The following is a 19,598-nucleotide window of genomic DNA, read 5'->3' as shown; positions in this document are numbered from 1 at the left end:
GTAGGTTTCATACACAAGGTGCCATTACATTATTGTCGTTACTTCGTATGGAAAACAAGACGCAACCGTTGGATTGCGATAAGACGCAATCTAACGGTCCCAAGTCTTCCCTACCCATGTATATACCTTTCTTCTCGAACCGTCATCGTCGCAATCCAACGGTCCCAAGTCTTTCCTACTCGTATATACACCTTTCTTCTCGAACCGTCATCGTCGCAATCCAACGGTCCCAAGTCTTGCCTACCCGTATATATACCCTTCTTCTCGAACCGTCATCGTCTACCTCTCGCCGCAACCATTCTACTCGTTATTGTTATTTCCGCCTTTCCCCCTCTCCGCGTTATCTCCGTCGACGACTTCATCGAGACTTATTATCAACCTCACACTATGGAGCGCCGCCGTGACAGACGGGTCCGCCATGGCCCGCCCTTCCACAATCATAGTTTCATCTGTGCTCTTCCTTTGATAATTTTTTTTTCTAACCTTTCTTCTTTTGTTGGTGGTTGAGAAGGGAGGATGGCCAAAACCCTAGGCGAAGTTTCCATTTCGGTGACAGGGAGCTGCGTGGCAGTCATCGGCAGCCTGCCCCTAGGAATGGACGGCCGAGATGGCTGCCCCGGCCGGCGGCGGCGCCCAGAGGTGGAGGTCCCGACGCGCCCGTTGGCAAAATTGGCAGGCCGCCGCGCCGAACTGGCCCAAACGCTCCTCCATAAATTCCCCGCCGATTCCCACAGTCTGTCCACCACCACCAGAGCCCCGCACCGCACCCAAATCGCGTCTCGTCGTGGAAAGGGAGCGGGGCGTTGGGAGCTATACACAACGAACAAATCTCTCTCGTCACCACCACCACCACCACCGTCACCGTCCACCGCCACCCCGCTCTCGCTGTCGTCCCCCACCGCTCATCGCGTCGGAGGGACGCCCAGCCCTTCCCCCACCGCCCCATCCACTCCGCCGCAGGGGGAAACCCTAGCGGCTTTAGATCTCCGACCCAGCGCTCCGATCCGGGCGGCTACCGCCCCGATTCGGCGTTCTGGCGCCTGAAATGGCGGCGGAGGTGCCCAACACCGAGCTCGAGGAGCAGCTCAAGGATATCGGGACCCGCCTCCAGGAGGCGCCCGACGACTCCCAAGGCCTGCTCAAGCTCCTCGACGTGAGCCTTCTCTCCCAACTTTGTATATTTTTTTAAAATCTTCTTTCGCTTTCTTTTTCTATTATACTGGTTGTCACTGTATTTGTATCGTGTTTCCTGGTTTGGTTGGAGGATTGATTGGATTGGTGCTCTTGGTTTATCTGGTCACTGTTTCTCTTGATTTTACCCAATTCTTCGTTCTACCAGAAACAAAGAGGAGTTCCTTCTATTGATTTCAGACCATTTTGCATCTTTTCGGCTATCGGTATACAGAGATACCACGGTGTCAGCTTTCTTGAAATTCCATCCTGCTATTTAGATTTGCAGTAAAAATAACGGTCTGATTATGGCAGCGCCTGTTCCAGCTTAAACTCGCCCGCCCGTCTGATCTAATCTAATCAAGTTTATCGTCTGTTATGCAGGAGGTCGAGATACATCTGCTGAAGGTGGAGCAATCACCGCCGAAGAGCACGTTCGTTGCCATTCGCCCAGTGATGACTGCACTGGTCAGGGGAGACCTGCTGGCTCACCCTGACGCTGATGTCAGGCTTGCGATAGCATCCTGCATATCTGAGGTCACAAGGATCACTGCACCTGAGGCTCCCTATGAGGATGCTGTGATGAAGGTACCACATGGTCTTTCCTGATTATACGATTGTTTCATCATCATATACTTTGTATCCTGACCTCACCTGTGCTTCTTAATTTTTCAGAACGTGTTCTCTGTAATTGTGGAGGCCTTCCGGACCTTAAACGATATTGAGAGCCCTTCCTTTGGGAAAAGGGCTTCAATTCTTGAAACCGTGGCAAAGGTCCGCTCATGTGTGCTCATGTTAGATCTTGAGTTGGATGAGATGATCCGGGAAATGTTCAGAGACCTCTTCACAACTATGTCGTAAGGAACCTCTTCCCGTTATTTATCCTAGTTTCATCTATGTATTCTCGTTGCTACTGTCCTGGATATATATATGCTTGAGTAAGTTTTGCTAGCCTGTATTCTTTGGACGTGTTCAAGGTGGTAGTTTATTTGCCTTACATGTTTTTTTAGCCTCTTATCTATGTTTTATGGATTAACTCTTACTCATCTATTGTACCTGTCCTGTACCTTTCTTTCTTGATGAAAGATCTAGCAATATTATCAGATCTTGATTATCTTATTATTCAATTTGGACATGTTCAAGGTGGTAGTTTATTTACCTTACATTGAGTATTTAAAACTCACCAGTCTGCGATAAACTGCTAATATTAGAGTGATTGTGGATTTGCAAGTTGCTAGCACTGCCTTTTAATGTTTGAATGCTCCAATCCTCTTTCTGAAAATTGTATTAGTTTGTAAAGCCTACAGATGCATTTTCTTTCACACTGTTACCAGTTAAACTGGCTGGTTCTGCTACATCTTTTCAATTAAATTAACATGAACATGGTTGACGAGATTTATCATTTTAGATGCATTATTAGTTGTATTTTCTGAACTAATTCTGATGACTGGATTTTATTTGTCATATCGTTTTCAGATTGGACCTCCCAGAAAATGTCATGTCATCTATGGCGACAACACTGAAACTGATAGTAGAAGAGAGTGAGGAAATACAGGCAAACCTTGCATCATTTCTTCTCCAAAAGGCTAGAAAAGAAGAGAAGGTATGCCATTTCAGCTTTCTTCACATTTATAAAGTGGATTTATGTTGCGTGGGCAAGAAAAGAGATTCAGTTGAACTAATTCTCTGTTCTATCTTTCCAGGAGATATCTCCAGCATCTTTTGAACTTGCAGAGAGGGTGCTAAGCATCTGTGACAAGGAGAAAATGAAACCTGTATTCCTGAAGTTACTTCAAGATCAAGGCACTGCCTTGGATGAATACAGCAACAATTTAACCTTGGTTTGTCAATACGTAAAGGTGGAAGTTGACAATGCTGATGAAGTTGACAATGCTGATGAAGTTGACAATGCTGATGAAGTTGACAATGCTGATCAAGTCGACAATGCTGATCAAGTTGACAATGCTGATCAAGTCGACAATGCTGATCAAGTCGACAATGCTGATCAAGTCGACAATGCTGATCCTCCTGTGAAGGACACGGTCAGTTCAAGTACTTACACAGGACTACTAATATTGGGGGATATTTGCATTTTGTTAGATTTAGGGTTGTCGTATGACCAGCAATAAGTTCACAAATAGCTCACATGATTCCTGAAAAGGAAATATCTTTCTGTATAGTGTTGGTGTGGATTCACCTGTCCTAATTTTTTAGTTCTCACTCGTGATGTTCAGGTGGATGATGGCAAACTTTCTGAAAGGACTATTTCTGATGAATTACCCCAGGTATGCTGCACTGCATCTCTTATACCCATGGAAATGAATCAATTCTAGAAATGATTGATAGTATAACAACACATCAATATTTGCAGGAATCTTCCAAACTGGAGGAAGATGTCAACCGTCCTGAACAAGATGGTACTCCGCTTGATAATGGTGAGGCTAATCAAGGACCACCTTCACCAAAAGAGAAGCCTGAACAGTCTCGCAATACTGAAAACACAAAAGATGTTGAGCAGTTGAAATCTGGTAGCAATGAAGGTACAGAATCTCCTGATGCAAAGCCCAAGGAGTCATCTGATGTTGATTCAGACGAAGACCTAAAGCTCAAACCCTGCAAGTCTGTGGCAACTCTGCACTCTAATGTTGATGTTGACAAAGAGTTATCTGCAGACAAAAAGGCAGTTAATGGAGTAGCTGTTAACGCAGCAAAGCCTGACGAGAGCACACCTGATGTAGTTAAGCCAAAACGAGGCCGGCCTCCTGGACTGAAGTCATTGGAGAAGAAGGCTGCTAGAAACAACCAGGCTTCTGGTTTAGCTTCAAAGAAGACCGAGGAGGCTACTGATTCAGCTGGAAAGTTAAACAAACGATCAGCTAAGAGTAATGTCAAATCTTCCGCCAGAAAGGCGGGTGAAGGAGAATCATCAAAGAAGCAGCAAAAGCTCAGCTTGAAACAGCCAAAGGATGAAACCCTCTCAGAGGAAGACACTGCCAAAGATCTGACTCTAAAGGTTATTTACTAATATAATTACCTCTACTTAAATTTATATTAGGAGTATGTAGAATATCAGTCATTTCTTATGGTTAAGGGCCTGGTTTGTCTTCGCTGGAAGTTCTAAAATAGAGCTTAATTGCATGAGCAATAATGAATCTGTATGACACTCACAACTTGAATTTCGTAAACGTGATATCATAGTTAAGTTGTTTATGAGCAGTCTTATTCATGTACCAACTGTTTCATTGCAATACAGGAAATGGTCTCTCCCAAGTCTCTGACCAAGGGTTCAGGCAGAACCAAGGTTCAAAGTGGGGAGAATAGTGAGCTGAAGAGGAAACGTGAACAAGATACTGAGGAGGTATTCATTCTTACTTAGTTACATGCGCATACATGATTGTTTCTGTAAATAGACTGGTCTATTGCCTGATTGTTTCACCTACTTTCCCTTACAATTCATTTTTTAACTTTTGTATATAAAATCATAACTTGAGTGAACTCTTGCCCCTCTGCATTCTGCAGATAAAAGCTAAATGCATGTGCCTAATGAACTCCTGTTCAGTACATCTGCATTTCTTGTAGAGATTACGGACATTCCTTTTTTCACACGTATATTTCAATTTGTTGCTAAAACTTCACAAGGTAGATGTGCAATGCAGAACTACATGTTTGAACTGTTTGTATATTCTATCTTGCAGTTAAAAGAAATTAAATAAGATTCCTAGCTTATTTCAGTGATTTCGAACCAAAATCTCAAAATACAGTAGTTTGAAAACATAGACTTGAGCTTTATTTTGTTGAGACTCACTCAAGATCTGCAATGCTGAGATATCCGTTTTTTCTGGATCATCTAGCGGCGATGCTGTTGCTGTGTTGCAGATCAAGAGTGTTAAGCATTTCTTTTTTCTTTTCCTTACACCTCTCCCTGCTATGGAGCTTGCATGTGTTTCTGTCTAGGTATTTGATCTGATCATTAACTTTGTATGCTCTTGATAGACTCCTCGTGCAAGGAAAAACAAAGGTCTGGACGCTAGCCTAGTTGGTGCAAGGATCAGAGTCTGGTGGCCAGATGATGAGATGTAAGTGCGATGGATATTATTTGTCTGATAATGTAGCATGAAGATGATTAATTCCTGGATTCTCAAACTGTAAAAAGCTTAGTCATTGTTACTAGTACAATATTGACCTATACGAATGAGATGTAGATATGATATTGCTTGCTATCATTACTTGCTCAAATTTTCTAAGTTCTAACTATGTCAATAACTCTTGTAATCTACGGTCTAGTTTCTGCAAAAATAAAATAAAATTCAGAGGTACAGAAATATATTTCATCTGCTAAACTTCAAGTCATTTTGGCTCGTCATGGATGTTGATGTCTGCATATTTCATTTTGTTGTTCATTTTAGATTTTCATAAGCCTTTCTTTTCTATTATCAGGTATTACAAGGGTGTTGTTGACTCATTCGACACTAATTCAAAAAGGCACAAGGTCTGTACACTATTTTATCTGCCCCTCCATGGTGGCTATTTTATTTGCTTGAAGAACTAATGTTGATTCATAGTCCAACTGTTCAATTTCCTTTTCTTGTTGGTCCCTGTGCTTTTTCGGAGCTTAGGTTGCGTATGATGATGGAGATGTAGAGGTACTATTGCTTAGGGATGAAAAATGGGATTTCATCAGTGAGACTGAGGTATGCACATCTTGTTAACCTCAGGGTAATATTAGGATCATGTTTTATTTCATTCTTTCTGATTAACTGTTATTCTGGCAGGAACAAAGCAAAACTCCTGTTGTGCCATCTGAGACGTAAGCAAAATCATCTACTTGTGTACTTTCAGCTTTGAAATTTGAAATCTCCTGTTTAATTCGCAGTAGCTAAACAACAATGATTTGAATATTTATTAATGCATAATTAATTTAGTGAGAACCAACATGCACCAAGTATCACTCCTGTGCTAGGGGCCTTCCTAGATGTACTTAGGGGATCGGGTGGTCAGTCAAATCTTAAAAAAAGGGAAACTATTTGTCCTTGGCCTATTCTAGGAAAGCACAGACCTGACTCTAGCCTAATGACCGTCCACTTTCCCAACTCTGAGCTCTGTTAATTCTCGCTTGTTCTGCGCACTGTCATCAAACATCCCTAACACAGAAAAGGTGTTATGTGTTAAATTTGTATTACTGTCTGTTTCAACCAGGCGGCGTGGCAGGAAAGGGAGAGGAACCTCGGTGCAGCCAGTGAAGGAAGAAAAAACAGAAACACCTAAAAGGTAAGAGTAATCACACATAGAATCCATAGTTAGATGTTTTCCTAGAGTTCTTCTCAGACTTGTTTTTTTCTGCATGGTTGCAGTGAAGGAGGGGAGCTTCCAAAGAAAAGGGGCCGTCCTAAAGGTTGGCGTCCAAACAATGCTGGAACACCGTCTTCTGCAACTGCAAGTAAATCTAAGGGGAAAACTGCTATCAAGGAGGCCAAAGGGACACCTAAAACTGGAGGTGATCTTAAGCAGGAAGGTGAAAAGGGTGCCAAAGACAAAGCCACTCGATCAGCTGACAAGCCAAAGGGTGATTTGGCTAAAGACAGCAGCAACCAGAGTGGCAGCAAACCAAAGGAAGTTGGTAGCAAGGGAAAGGATTCAAAAGATGAAAGCAAATCTGCTGATGCACCTGTGAGAGGTAGGCCTGGTCGGAAACCAAAATCTCCTGCGACTCCTGTGGCTGGTGGTGGATCTTCTGTGAAAGAGAAGCGGAAGGAGAAAGAAGAGGAGGCACCTGAAATGGAGCAGGAAGCATCAACTGGAAAGAAGCGCAGGAGGAAGGCTTAAACTTTGCTGGCCCGTGTACATCTCTTGTAAATGGGTTTGCTCTCTCTTAGTCTCATTATCGGTGTTTGGACATTGCGCCGTGTATGGATTGTAACTCCTTGGTCGTCGGTTACCTATTGAATTGTGTGCTGATTGGGCATCATGTTGTAGCTAGGTAGCTGTAGCCAGAAAAATTTCAGTAGCTGTAATGTTAGGCGTAACTTGTTGTTGGATGTTAATGTTGTGTCAGATGCTGTTGTAGCCAGTTTATTGATGTTCTATTATATATAGGCTATTTTATCATTAAATTTTGTGGCAGATATGCATGTTCGTCTAATCTTCTATGGAAGCTGTGCGGGTTTGTCTAATCTTCTGTGGAAGTTGTGCAGGTTTTTTGTCTATACCTTTTTTTCGCAGAGAAAAGCTGTTTTGGAGAAGGATGCTCAACTTGACGGTGATATTTATAACATTGTTTTGCAGTGTCCTTCTAATGTCAGTGGTTGTCTTTGTTTACAACGTGATTCAGCTCAAGAGGCCTGCCTTGCAGGTGTGATCTCCCATGATTTGTTGAGATCTGGTTATCATCTTATTTGTAACTTTACCAGAGTTGAGCATGCTGAGCACTATTTCCTCGTAAGTCTTACCCGGTCCATGTACAGACAATGAGGTAATCAACTAATAGCACTATCGTCTTGGTCGTCTCTTGTCATGTAGACATTAGACATCACATCAGTAATCCACTTGGCAGATAGTGACCAGGTCAACAATTCCACCTTGTGAACATTTGCAAAGGGAAGTCGACAGGAGGAACGACCTGATCGTCAACTCAATGTTTAAAGGTAACCGTCACATCAGAACATCGCCTTTGGAATTTCGTTGGCCACTTGGAATTCGCAACGCATCGATGGCTACTTGCAGAGTTGCAGAGGTTTCTGTCTTCTCATGGTCAAGCTGACAATATAGAATGACAAACAGAAGCTGGATTAGGCGGCATTCTGTTTTTCTGCATCTCTGTACGACTGTACAGAACGAGATAGTGGGGTTAGGCCGCCGTCAGCCCGTCGTTGTTTAATTTGCACTGTGCGTGGGTGTTTATCCGTTGTTAATTTGGTCCTGCAGGCCGCACTACACTTGGTCAAAACGATAGACATCCCTGTGAAAGAGGAAACGGCGTGAAGCCGTGAAGGTTATCCAGCGCTAGGTAGAGTGGACCGAGATAAATGATTTTGCTTAAGACGCTTTTATTTTGTATCGAAATACTCCCTCTGTTAGGGAGATCGTAAGTTTAACCAACGTAGTACAAGGTATATATTATAAAACATATATCATTTGAAAGTTTAGATGTTAATTTTTATTTTGTACATTTTATATTACGCTGGTCAAATTGACGATATAAAAATACACGACAGCTTTATCATCCCCAATAGAGGGAGTAAGACCTAAAAAAAAGTTTACCTCACACCCTTCCGCCTAATCCTGCCATTTTCATGGCACAAATTTCGGCCTCTCATCATTCACATGCCAAGCTTGGATTGCGCCCGCCCTTTCTCGAGTGCTACTTATGCCACATCACTAAGAGCATCTCTAGCAGATGATGTAAAACTGGCTTGGTGATGAAAAAGCCGTTTTATACATTACTTTTGGCTAAAAGTGCATTTTTTTACACCCGTGATGTACATTTTGGACCAATTGACCCATATTTCTCCACGTCACGTAGAAGAGGCCAACTGCCGCCCTAAAGTTTCATCTCCCCTCCGTCTCTTCCATCCGATCGGGTGGGGAGTGGAGAGAGGCCGTGCGCTCTGGCCGCGGGCGCCTCGGGTGATGGGTCCTTGACAGACATTGTCTCCTCCTGCTCGCTATTTGGTAGTGGGGGCTCTAACCGATTTTAGCGTCTAATCAACTTGGTAGTAATAGGAATTGCAATGTTAAAATCAAAGTCTAAGTTGCTAAATTTTGAAGTTTAAGTTACTGAGTTTGAAGATTGAGCTGCCGAAGAAGAAGGATTTGATGTAGACGTGAGATGTGATACATTTTACATCACCCGCAAGGGTGATGTAAAATACATCGTCTATTGTATGTCGACATTACCGTGATGTAAACTTTTGTCAATGTGATGTAGGAGTATATCGTTTTTATATAGGTCTTCCGCGTCTCCCAGGCTGCGGCGGCGGAAAAGCTTTTCCTGCTCCAATCTCCAGCGTCTGTGATGGGCCCCTCTCCTTCCGCTTGCCGCTCCGGCGGTAGGAGGGAGGGGGACCCCGTTTTTTGCATGGTACTTAGGGCTAGGAGTTCTCTGGCATGGCGCACCGTTGGGGTGGTGGGAGCGGCGCTCGGGCAAAGAAATCTGCCTCAACTCTTCTCCCACACTGGCGCTGTCCTTCATGGCGGTGTCTCGGAGTTGGTGGCACTGTGTGCTTGCCGATCTTTCAGACCAGTGGCTTTAGGGTTCATGGATGGTGTCGGCGAGGCGGCGGCGACGACTACATCAGATGGTTTTTTCCTCCTGCTCTGTCCCCGTTGCTGCGGCGTTGTCTCCGGCGCCAAGGTGGAGCAGAGAGGATTCGTCCAGGAGTACGTGCGGACGGTGGTCCGCACCGGTGACATGCTCGGAAGATGGTGCACCTTGTGGTGGGTTCGTGGTTGAAGGCCGACGGTTCCGGTTCCCTACTCCGACATCGTCGTGCGTGGGTGCCAGTGCTGAAGTTCGATGGCGTGTCCAGGGACATGCTGCCCTGGTCTGATTCTTTCAACGGCAATGGTTTGTCCTATGACAAACTACATTGGAGGTCTGAAAAGCTGATACCAATTGAAAGATCAAGATGTCGCCTAGAGGGGGGGGGGGTGAATAGGCAATTAAAATCTCTTACGGATTTGTCTTGTAATAAAGCGGAATTAAACTATCGTTTAGTTTACAAGCACAAACCCTAAATATGCTAAGCTCAACTAAGTGTAACAATAGCAACTAGAGCTAAGCAAGATAGGCACAAGATATATGTAGCACAAGTGATAGCAAGATATATGTACTTCAAGCATGATGGCTATCACAAGGAAAGAGAGCTCGGGTATAGAAATAACCGAGGCACGCGGAGACGAGGATGTATTCCCATGTTCCCTTGCTTTGCAACAAGGTACGTCACGTTTGGAGGGGTGGAGGTCCCACGAAGGATTCCCCACGCCACGAAGGCTCACCCTATTCTCCGAACCACACCCACGAAGGATAATAGCCCTTTCCTTATGGTTAGCTTTTCCTCCGCTCCGGAGATGGCAAGCTCCACAACCACTTCACAAGCTCCACGAAGGAGAAGCCCGGGCCTCTTCACAATCTTCTTGAAGAGATCACCAGCAGCACCAATCACCAAGCCAACTAGGAGGTCTCCCTCCAAGAGTAACAAGCTCACGGTCTCTCACTCGAACTAATCGTGGTAGAGAGCTCAACACTATGCAATGATGCAAAGCAAGAACACTAGAGGTGTTCAAGTCCTTCACACTCAAATCCCACCAAAGCAACGAATGCTAGGATGAGATTGGAGAGGAAGAACAAAGGGGAAAGTCAACCAAAGACTCCAAGATCTAGATCCCAAGAGATTCCCTCACTTAGAGAAGAAATGGATTGGTGGAAGTGTAGATCTAGATCTCCTCTCTTAGATCCCTCAAGAATGAGCAAGAATGGTTGGAGGAATCAAAGGGGAGAGCAAGTTCTTCAAATGCAACAATGGAGGAGAGAGAATGGGAAGAACTAACTCAGCCCAAGGTGGAAGAAGGGCTATTTATAGCCCAAGAGCAAATATAACCGTTGGGGAAAACTTGGGCTGAGTCAACCAACGGGGAGGCCGGTCAACCGGGCCTGGGACCGGGCCCTCCGGTTCAGGACCAGGTCAGACCGGGCCACTGACCGGGACATCCGGTCAACCCTGGTGACCGGACCAAGCTGAAAAGCTTACTGGATAGTGCCCGGATGGCACCGGTCCAGGGGCCGGTTTGAACCGGGACATCCGGTCAGACGGCCGGTCATGCCGGGCTAGAAACCAGGTCAGCAGGAAAGTATGTTATACAAAAACTGTGATAACTTTTGTGTCCGGACCCCGATTGACATGAAACCAATTTTGTTGGAAAGATAACGACGAATAGAACCCCAACAAAAACTGGAAATATGGAGTCTCCTCTCAGAACATTTTAGATGATTTTAGAGAGGGAGTCTCCCATCGTCAAGAAACGGCGAAGACGTCCAAACTCGAAAACGCAATAGAAGATGCATGCGGATTCCGTTTTCGATGAACTTGGGCTTGTTGTAAAGCTAGCAACAAGCTCAAGAACCTCACACAGAGAAACACCAAGAAGCAATAGGGATATGCAAAGTATGCAAAGGATTGAGCTCCCTAAGACGATGCGATCAAGTTACCCAACCGAAAGCCCCTCTTGATAGTGCGGCTATCTATCCTATAATCCGGTCTCCCATCAACCACCTTGAGACCGGTAAAAGGAAAACCTATCAAGGTCATACCTTTTGCCTTGCGCATCCCGCTTGATCTTGATGATAACTCTTCAAGTTCTACACAAGCCGGAATGCCTCACTTGATCATCGTTGCTTCGTGAAGACTCACAAATGCTCCCCCATACACCATGATGGGAAAGCTCTATTGATGCACATCTTCACATGTCCATTATCACCAAATGGACGGCAAGCTTCAAGCATGTGATCACTTGAGATGCTCATCTTGAACTTGCCCGACTTAACCTTGTACCTTCTCATACTCTCATAAGATAGAGCATGGCTAATATTGAGTTCCACATAAGAACTCCATCTTCATTTCTTCTTCTTGATCATATCACATATATGTCTTCAAATCGATGATCTTGATGCCAACACACAAGATGTATCTTTATTTACATGGCATCCATACTTGAATCCAACACATGGAATACAAGTAGAACCTATGGAATATTCCTACATATAAACTCAGAGGGTTTAAGGGAACGGTTTTATACTTAAGATTGGTTTGTGCTTAAGTGTTTTGCCTCTCATGCGTTCCATATTTATATGTCTTTCATGGTTGTATATATATAGTGGAAACTATCCCAAAGGTTAATCTTGACAATATATGCAATGAATTCATGTTTCTAATCTCCCCCATTTTGATAATTGATGACAATCACTATAAGAGGGTTTATATAATGAATATTAGAAACAAGTACGCAACTTATCCGAGAATAAGTTGTATACAAGAGGTTGTATTTGATATGGTCAAGTAACACAAAGCTACTAGCACATATCAAAACCGGCTCTACTCACACAACTACAACAAATGCAAGGGATGTGAGTGGACAATGTACCCTTACAATCTCCCCCATTTTGGTAATTAATGACAACCCCTATAAGAGGGTTTATATAATGAAAAGCTGATGATCAGCGATGGAGCCGCGTCGAGCTTAGGTGATCTGTCCATTTTTTTCTTGGTGGCTGCTACGGTGGTGCCGAAGAAGATGGATAGGCGTTGGCCTGTCACATAGGTTTATCCTATCTTTCCCAATCTGTAAGATCGGTGTATACGTACTTTGTATCTCGTCTTTTATTTATCAATGAGTATATCGTTTTTATATCACCACGTTGTGAAATGCAAAATACGGAGTACATCATCTGTTAGACATGCTTTGACCCACCACGGAACATTCTAATCCACTACAGTTGGTACCCCGAGGAGGACGGGCATGGTGCTCGAGGCAGAGAAAGAGCCACCCCGCACCCAAAATCCACTCCGTAAACAAATCCCTGCCGCCGCCCCACCACATCACCAAATCCGGCCGCCGAACAGAGCACTGATGAGCACTATGGCACCACCCGATCCCGTGTTTCGTCCAAGGAACAACCCCGGTGACGATGACGTCCGGCACGACCGGATCCTCGGCTCCGTCGCCACCCACAACCTCAACCTGACATTTTCCCCGCCCTATATAAAACCCCGGCGCGAAACAACGCCGCGGCCGTCATACACGCCCTGCTCCCGACCTGGTCGTCCCCAACTCCCTGCGGACGCGCGAGCCGTAACCCGCAAGCGTCCGGCCAGACCATGTGCACGCCAGCGGCGGCCGGTCGCGGCCGCGTGCGCCTCAACGTCGGCGGCCGGGTGTTCGAGACCACGGCCGACACGCTCGCCTCCGCGGGGCGGGACACCATGCTCGGCGCCATGCTCGACGCCTCCTGGAACGCCCCCGGCCCCGGCGCCGAGTACTTCATCGACCGCGACCCGGCCTGCTTCGCGGTGCTGCTGGACCTGCTCCGCACGGGCGGCCTCCACCTGCCGCCGCACGTCCCCGAGGCCGTCCTCTGCCGCGAGGCGCTCTACTACGGCCTCCTCGACCGCGTCCGCGCCGCGCGCTGGGGCGACTTCGACGGCGACCGCCTCCGCCTCGCCGCCTCCGTGCCCGGCCGCGCGCCCGGGGACGGCGCCGCCGTCCGCGCCGCGCCCGACGGCGGCTGCTGCGTCGCGCACGGCGCCGCCGTGCGCGTGTACAACTGGATGCTCCAGGAGCGCCGGCCCGTGCACCTCGCCCACGCGCCCGTCAACGACGCCGCCTACCTCGACGCCGCCACTCTCCTCGTCGCCGCGCGCGACGGCCCCAGCAGCAGCACCCGACACGGCGGTGGCGGCGTGGCGGCCTTCTCGGCGCACACCGGCGAGCTGCGCCACCGCTTCCGCGTCGCGCACGACCGCCAGCCCAGGCCCTTCACCCCGGGCGCGCTCGCCTTTGACAACAACCACTCAAAAATCTTCGCGAGCTGCAAGGGCCGCCTCAACGAGTACGGCGTCGCCGCGTGGGACGCGGCCACCGGCGAGCAGACCGACTTCTTCTACGAGCCGCCCGCATGCGCGCTGGGGGACGCCGACGGGCTCCAGTGGCTGGACGGCACGAGCACGCTCATGGCCGCCACCATGTTCCCGCGCGCGGACTCCTCCTTCGTCACCCTGCTCGACTTCCGCTGCAGGAGCGTCGCATGGTCCTGGTCCGACGTCGGCACGCCCGCGTCGCTCGAGGACAAGCACGCCGTCCACGCCGTCGCGATGGAGGACGGCTGGTCCGTCTGCGTCGTCAACCAGTACGACGACCTCGGGTTCCTCGACCTCCGGAGCAGCGCCGGCGGCGTGAGGTGGCGGTCAGGGAGCAAGCTGACGGGCAGGAAGAAGGTGAAAGGCGAGGAGACGTGCTACCCCAAGCTCGCCACGCATGGTGGTCAGCTCTTCGCGTCCACGACGACCGGCGCCATCTCGGTGTTCAGCGGCCCTGACCACGCGCTCACGTCCACCCTACGGGCGAGCGACGGCGGCGTCGTGTGCGACCTCTCCATCGGGGGCGATCGTCTTTTCGCCCTGCATAACGAGGAGAACGTTTTCGATGTCTGGGAGACGCCTCCGCTTCCGATCATCTGACTTGTCGGACCATTTCTTAGTGTCTGACTGTATCAAGAGTGGGAGAATTACTGAGATAGATGCTTTGACAGAGAAACATGCTGTAACTTTCTCATCATTTTTGAAAAAGAGCAGAGAGGATTGAAGTGTCATTGTGTCACTGAACTGGCTCGTATGTGCTCAACTGAGTATGGATATGAGTGGCGTCTTGTCATTATCGACAAACACCTTTGTTGTCAGCTCTTTTTTTTTTTTTGAGAAACACAGTACAAACGCAGACGCTCACATACACGCGTATACACTCACCCTTATGAACGCACACACGTACACCCTACCCCTATGAGCACCTCCGGAAGACCGAGCCGGCGGATTGGATCTTAAAATTGACGAAGTCACCACAGGCGCCTCGCTGTCGACGGGAACGTCTTTATGAGACACACAGATGTCAAACCTGGGGTTTGAACTCTGGTGGGCTGGGGGTACAACCACCCTCCTAACCACCCAACCTCAGATTGGTTCTCATTGTCAGCTCTTTTTTTGTTGCCAATTCTGCATGATGTTAATGATCACCAAGCGTATGAGTCTTTATACAACACTACTACTCACTAGTGATCTATTATAGGTGGTGACGTGTCAAAATCAATCAAGAATAATAGGCAAAATGTTAGGAAATAAGCCATTTAAATTGGTGCAAACGTCTTCTATTTTCTTTTTACTTTTTTTTTTCATATTTTGTACTTCTTTTGATCATAAGTATTTATTACCTCGTAGTCTAAGTTGGATATATCGGAAGTGACAGATCTAACACTATTAAAGCATCGCGACCGGATGTGCTCGTTTCTATTACAACAAGTGATTAATTTCACTGGATTGTTCCAGACTCCTGTTTGAGATGTTGCAAATATATGAAACAATATATGTCCTATATATAGTTAGAAATTTTATCTTTGGTCTTTCAAAACATCGATCGTGATTTTTAAAACTGTAAATTGTTATGCATGTCGTGTGTATATATGAATGTGTTATGTGGATCGAGTAAATAGTTATATATCTAGTGCTATGCTCATACACTGTCACGTCAGCTGGAATAAGCTGGCGTGCACAAAAAAACAACAACAATAATGGCAGCATGCAACAAACGTTCATACCCCTATAACACAATGGCAGCGTGCAAAACGACACGTGAGCAGTAGCACGAACTGTTAGCAGTGTGCGCCCTTCACGCTGCCATTAAGGCTAATGGCAGCATGTCGGCAGAACACACAGCTAATAATTTACACACGACTTAGTAGCTGATACCATTGACGTATTACCAGTCGCGGGCCGGAGCCCGCGGCTGATAGGCTAAATCCGCACGCCAGCGGTACGCTTTTTCCTACTAGTGGGTGTGGTTGGCAAGTGCATGAAGGCAGGGCGGCACACGTAGTTAGGGGAGAAGGGAGGGTGCAGGCCGGCGGATGGTGGCACGTTCTTTGGGAAGGCAACGACGAGTTTGCCGGGGAGGACATCGCCAGTCGTGATGTGGCCGGTGGCCATGTAGCGGTGTGGGTTGGGCAGGGGAGGGGACAAGGGAGATGACAATTGTTTTATTTTTTTATTTTCTTTTATTAGATATATTTGACTTTTTTAATATAGGCCATTATCAATAGTGATATGTCAACACTTACATGTGGGTCCCGTTGTCAGAAACTGTGTCAATTCGTGCTCAATATGAGATTAGTATTTTTTGCGAAAACCTCAGCAAAATGTGTTAGTATTTTGCTCCCAAAACACAAAGTGGTACCAAACTGAAGATTTAGCTGGAAATGTGGTGGTTTTATGCTAACAACTCCTTCTCTCAATATACGATAAATCGGAATTATGTTCAACTCGTGCTCGTCTTTGCTTGGCAGTTTCTCCATCGTTTGTACTCGTTAGCTTTTTCTTGGATAAGGAAGATGAACTAGCTAGACCCACATTAACAACTAATCATGTTTGCTTTCTATTTTTGTGCTTTTGATGCAACCCGGTCATGACAAAAAAGTACTCCTTCCTATCCGATTAAATTGACACGCAATTGTGAAGATTAAAATGGATCGGAGGTAGTATTTGTTAGTTCGGATTTGGTTTGAGGGATGTTCCCGCTCATTCTAGGCATTGCACCTGTGAGTCTGTTGTTTAATTCATTTTTGGTGGTGACAAGGTGGGGGTTCAACGTGAAACATAAGGCATAGGCCAAGGTGGCGCGGTTGCAAGTGTGCCTAGAATTAACCTCCTTCTGGTCGTACCTACTGACTGGCAAACTTGTGCCCACGATGGTGTGGAAGTTGTTTGCACATATCAATCTTTGTTCCCCAATGTTGGGTAACTGAATGATACGGGCAGAGCTGGAGATCAAAGAAAAAGAGAACTAGAGGACACCTCGTGGTCGAAGGGAACCTTGCAAGTAAGCAGTAACGTGTTCAGTAAACAACGCCTGTGAGTGTGCGGAAGTGGTTCGGAATTCAGAAGGAGCATCTCTGAAGCATCACATTTGTTATACTCACTCGCTAGTTCAGACTGTGTGTTTTTTTTTTTAATTGGAGGCTCTAATCTTCTGGTAAAATTTCACTCAAGCGTTTGGAACCCACATTTTTTTTCGATAAAGGGAATATATTAATATCAAAAGATACCAATTACACCCAGCCTCTGCAACAACGCAACACCTTAATGGCAGTACGGATGCACACAACCAAAAAAGAAAAGAAAACTAAGAAACAAAAGTCCCGCTATAGCATCCTAGGCTTAGCAACAGCAATACAACCGCCACCGAGACAACACCTGAAATACAGAATCTCCAAAAGCGACGCCTCCAAGAAGGAAACGGTGCACCAACGCCGTCGTCGCCCAACCAAAGATCTTAGGTTTTCACCCTGAAGATAGTCCCCGCTCTCAAAACAATGCCTCCAACAAGATCATTGCCAGACACAACCATTTAAGGCAAGACCTTGGGTTTTCACCCTGAAAGGTAGGACTCTGAACTTCACATGTGCTGCCGCCCCCACTTCCATACCACTCCATACCACTGCTGCGGAACCAGGGATACCAAGCAAGTCCCTCAACAATGCGGAGACTTGAACCTCCCTTAGCTAGTCCTCCGCTCCGGCCTTCATGTTATTCCCTTCATCTGACTGCATCATGGACCAAAATGTCTCTTGATGCCAACACAGACTAGAGCTTCGCGCCGCTCCTTCCAGAACCAATCGGCCGGAATAAAAGCATGGGTGCGCACGACCGAATACCACTGATCCAGCAAACTCCAGGCAAAAAAGCACTGTTACATTCGCCGCCGACGTCTTCCGGAACTCAACACTTCTGCCAGATCGAGAAGATCAAACCTCAGGTAAGTCTTCATCTTCGCCAGATCCTCACTCGTGTCAGCCACATGAAATTCGCAATTGCTAGGCGAGATGTACTTGCAAAGTTGCAGGCTTGATCTTCTCTGCATGCATGTCCTCAGCCTTGGCACCCGCGTGCATGTGCGTGAACCAGGCCAGTTGGAGCGGCATAGAAGAAAATGGGGAGAATTTCACTTCCCGGCCTCTGCACCAACCAGGGATGCACACAACCATTTGGCATGAGTACTAAGATTTCTAATCTTGGTTAAGATTAAAGCATAGTCCTGAAGATAAATTGCGTGAGTATCAGGTCTAGCCTGGGCCTCAAGTATAAATAGGAACCTAAATTCGTGTCCGTGAAGAACATTCGCTTCTTTCTTGATCTCGTCGAGGAGAACGAAGGGAGAGGTATGCTTCTTGCGGAGGACCCTAGCTTTACGCTTATTCCAAATTTCTCAAGAAACGAGTAGTGTGATAGTGTGTCTAGTGCCACAAAATTTCACGAGCACGCCATAATTTCAGACGGGTTACTTTGTGAGATTTTGACAGCCTGAATTTTGATGAGCAAATAAAAACACAACTATGTGGCAAGGCTTTCACATAACCACAGAAAAATAAATTTTATCAGAATACCATTAAATTGTTTCAGATAACCCAAATCTCGTGATTTTCTTAAGGTTGACATAGTTTTCTGGCAACCCAAGCCCAAAAGTTTGAATTTTCGATTTTTTCTGGGTCAAAAGTTACATAAAAGGCAAAACACTTTGTTCAGTTCATGTACGGTTTAGTTCTTGTTTGGTCTGCCGACTAGAGAGAATCACCTTTTCTGCCCCATGGCACCTGACTTGTGGATCCGTGCTAAAGAAAACAGTGTCAAACTTACTATATCGTGAGATTTGGATTCACTAAAACAATTATCCCAACATTTGTAGTTTTGTGATGAAATCTCCTTCAATTGTGCTTTTGTGAAACCCTAGCCTCAGTAGTTATGATTTTGTGAAATTTGCTCAATTCTGATATATAGAGATTTTCCCCAAGGATGAGGTGATTTCAACATAGGTGAGAGCAACTCTAGCGGATCCTTTAGGTCCGTAAACTCGCGAGCTCACGCGTGGCGGCGGCGATCAGATCCCTTACAGCGGAACTGCAAAAAAGGAGTTACACTATACGGGATCTAATCGACTCCGCCGCACGCAAAACAAAATGTAAACATCGAATATGAGAGTTCCGACAATTTCGACAACAAAAGCGACTGTATCACATAGTTTGACAATATAGTTTGCAAATAAAATGATCCAGACAAAGTGAAAAACATGTTTTTTATGCACTCATCAACCAACATGATGCAGAAGGAAGCTCAAGCAAGGCCGACATCACCGGTAGCACGTCCACCGAGACCGCCAATCATCGTAGCTGAAGAACCATCTCATCCACCTCCACCTCTAGTTGTTGTAGCCGAAGCAGAAACACGGGTTTGCCTCCTCCTCAAGATGATCTCAAGCCTCCTCATATGCCACCATTATTTAGTGAATTCATCCATGGTGGAATGATCCATCATCATCGTCCTATTCTTCTTGACAATGAGATCATTCAACGCCTTCTTCCCCTCTCCGCGAAGCAGCGGTTGGCTTCCTCTTGTGCCCTCCCGCGGCTTCTTTGCGCCTTCCTGTGGCTTCTTCGCACCTGGCGGGGCAGCACCAGCGTGGGCGGCCGGGGCAGTTGGACGGTTTGGGGACGCACCAAGGGTGACGAGGTGCTTGCCCGCATATTTCCTGTTGATGGAGGACGGAGCGGCAACAGGCGGAGCAGCGGGTGGCGGTGGCTGAGGCCGCGAGACCTGGCCGGTGGCCGACGGGTGCTCAGT

The 19,598-nt window shown here is 46.6% G+C and overlaps 2 protein-coding genes across 2 annotated transcripts; both read left to right on the top strand.

Annotated features, from left to right (window-relative positions):
- The first annotated feature begins 759 nt into the window (after positions 1-759).
- Positions 760-7,280, top strand: LOC124692620 (sister chromatid cohesion protein PDS5 homolog C). Its single transcript, XM_047226027.1, has 14 exons — positions 760-1,153; positions 1,555-1,758; positions 1,846-2,027; positions 2,647-2,773; positions 2,874-3,212; positions 3,405-3,455; positions 3,542-4,183; positions 4,424-4,528; positions 5,164-5,246; positions 5,608-5,659; positions 5,787-5,861; positions 5,943-5,977; positions 6,367-6,438; positions 6,522-7,280. Exons 1-14 carry the CDS (start codon positions 1,046-1,048, stop codon positions 6,991-6,993), a joined length of 2,547 nt encoding a protein of 848 aa, XP_047081983.1. The 5' UTR covers positions 760-1,045; the 3' UTR covers positions 6,994-7,280.
- Positions 7,281-13,040: 5,760 nt separating this feature from the next.
- On the top strand, positions 13,041-14,466 carry LOC124690314 (BTB/POZ domain-containing protein At2g24240-like). Its single transcript, XM_047223709.1, has one exon. It carries the CDS (start codon positions 13,041-13,043, stop codon positions 14,397-14,399), a length of 1,359 nt encoding a protein of 452 aa, XP_047079665.1. The 3' UTR covers positions 14,400-14,466.
- Positions 14,467-19,598: the final 5,132 nt, after the last annotated feature.

This window comes from Lolium rigidum, chromosome 2, assembly GCF_022539505.1.
Source record: "Lolium rigidum isolate FL_2022 chromosome 2, APGP_CSIRO_Lrig_0.1, whole genome shotgun sequence".
Lineage (NCBI taxonomy): Eukaryota > Viridiplantae > Streptophyta > Magnoliopsida > Poales > Poaceae > Lolium > Lolium rigidum.
This window is presented reverse-complemented; position numbering and strand designations above follow the sequence as displayed.

What these genes read in the sequence shown, in the direction of transcription:
- LOC124692620 (XM_047226027.1), top strand. Translation starts at nt 1,046, where the DNA reads ATGGCGGCGGAGGTGCCCAACACCGAGCTCGAGGAGCAGCTCAAGGAT. An exon ending in AGGCTAGAAAAGAAGAGAAG is followed by an intron (nt 2,774 to 2,873) that starts GTATGCCATTTC and finishes CTATCTTTCCAG; the next exon opens with GAGATATCTCCAGCATCTTT. An exon ending in AAAACAGAAACACCTAAAAG is followed by an intron (nt 6,439 to 6,521) that starts GTAAGAGTAATC and finishes GCATGGTTGCAG; the next exon opens with TGAAGGAGGGGAGCTTCCAA.
- LOC124690314 (XM_047223709.1), top strand. Translation starts at nt 13,041, where the DNA reads ATGTGCACGCCAGCGGCGGCCGGTCGCGGCCGCGTGCGCCTCAACGTC.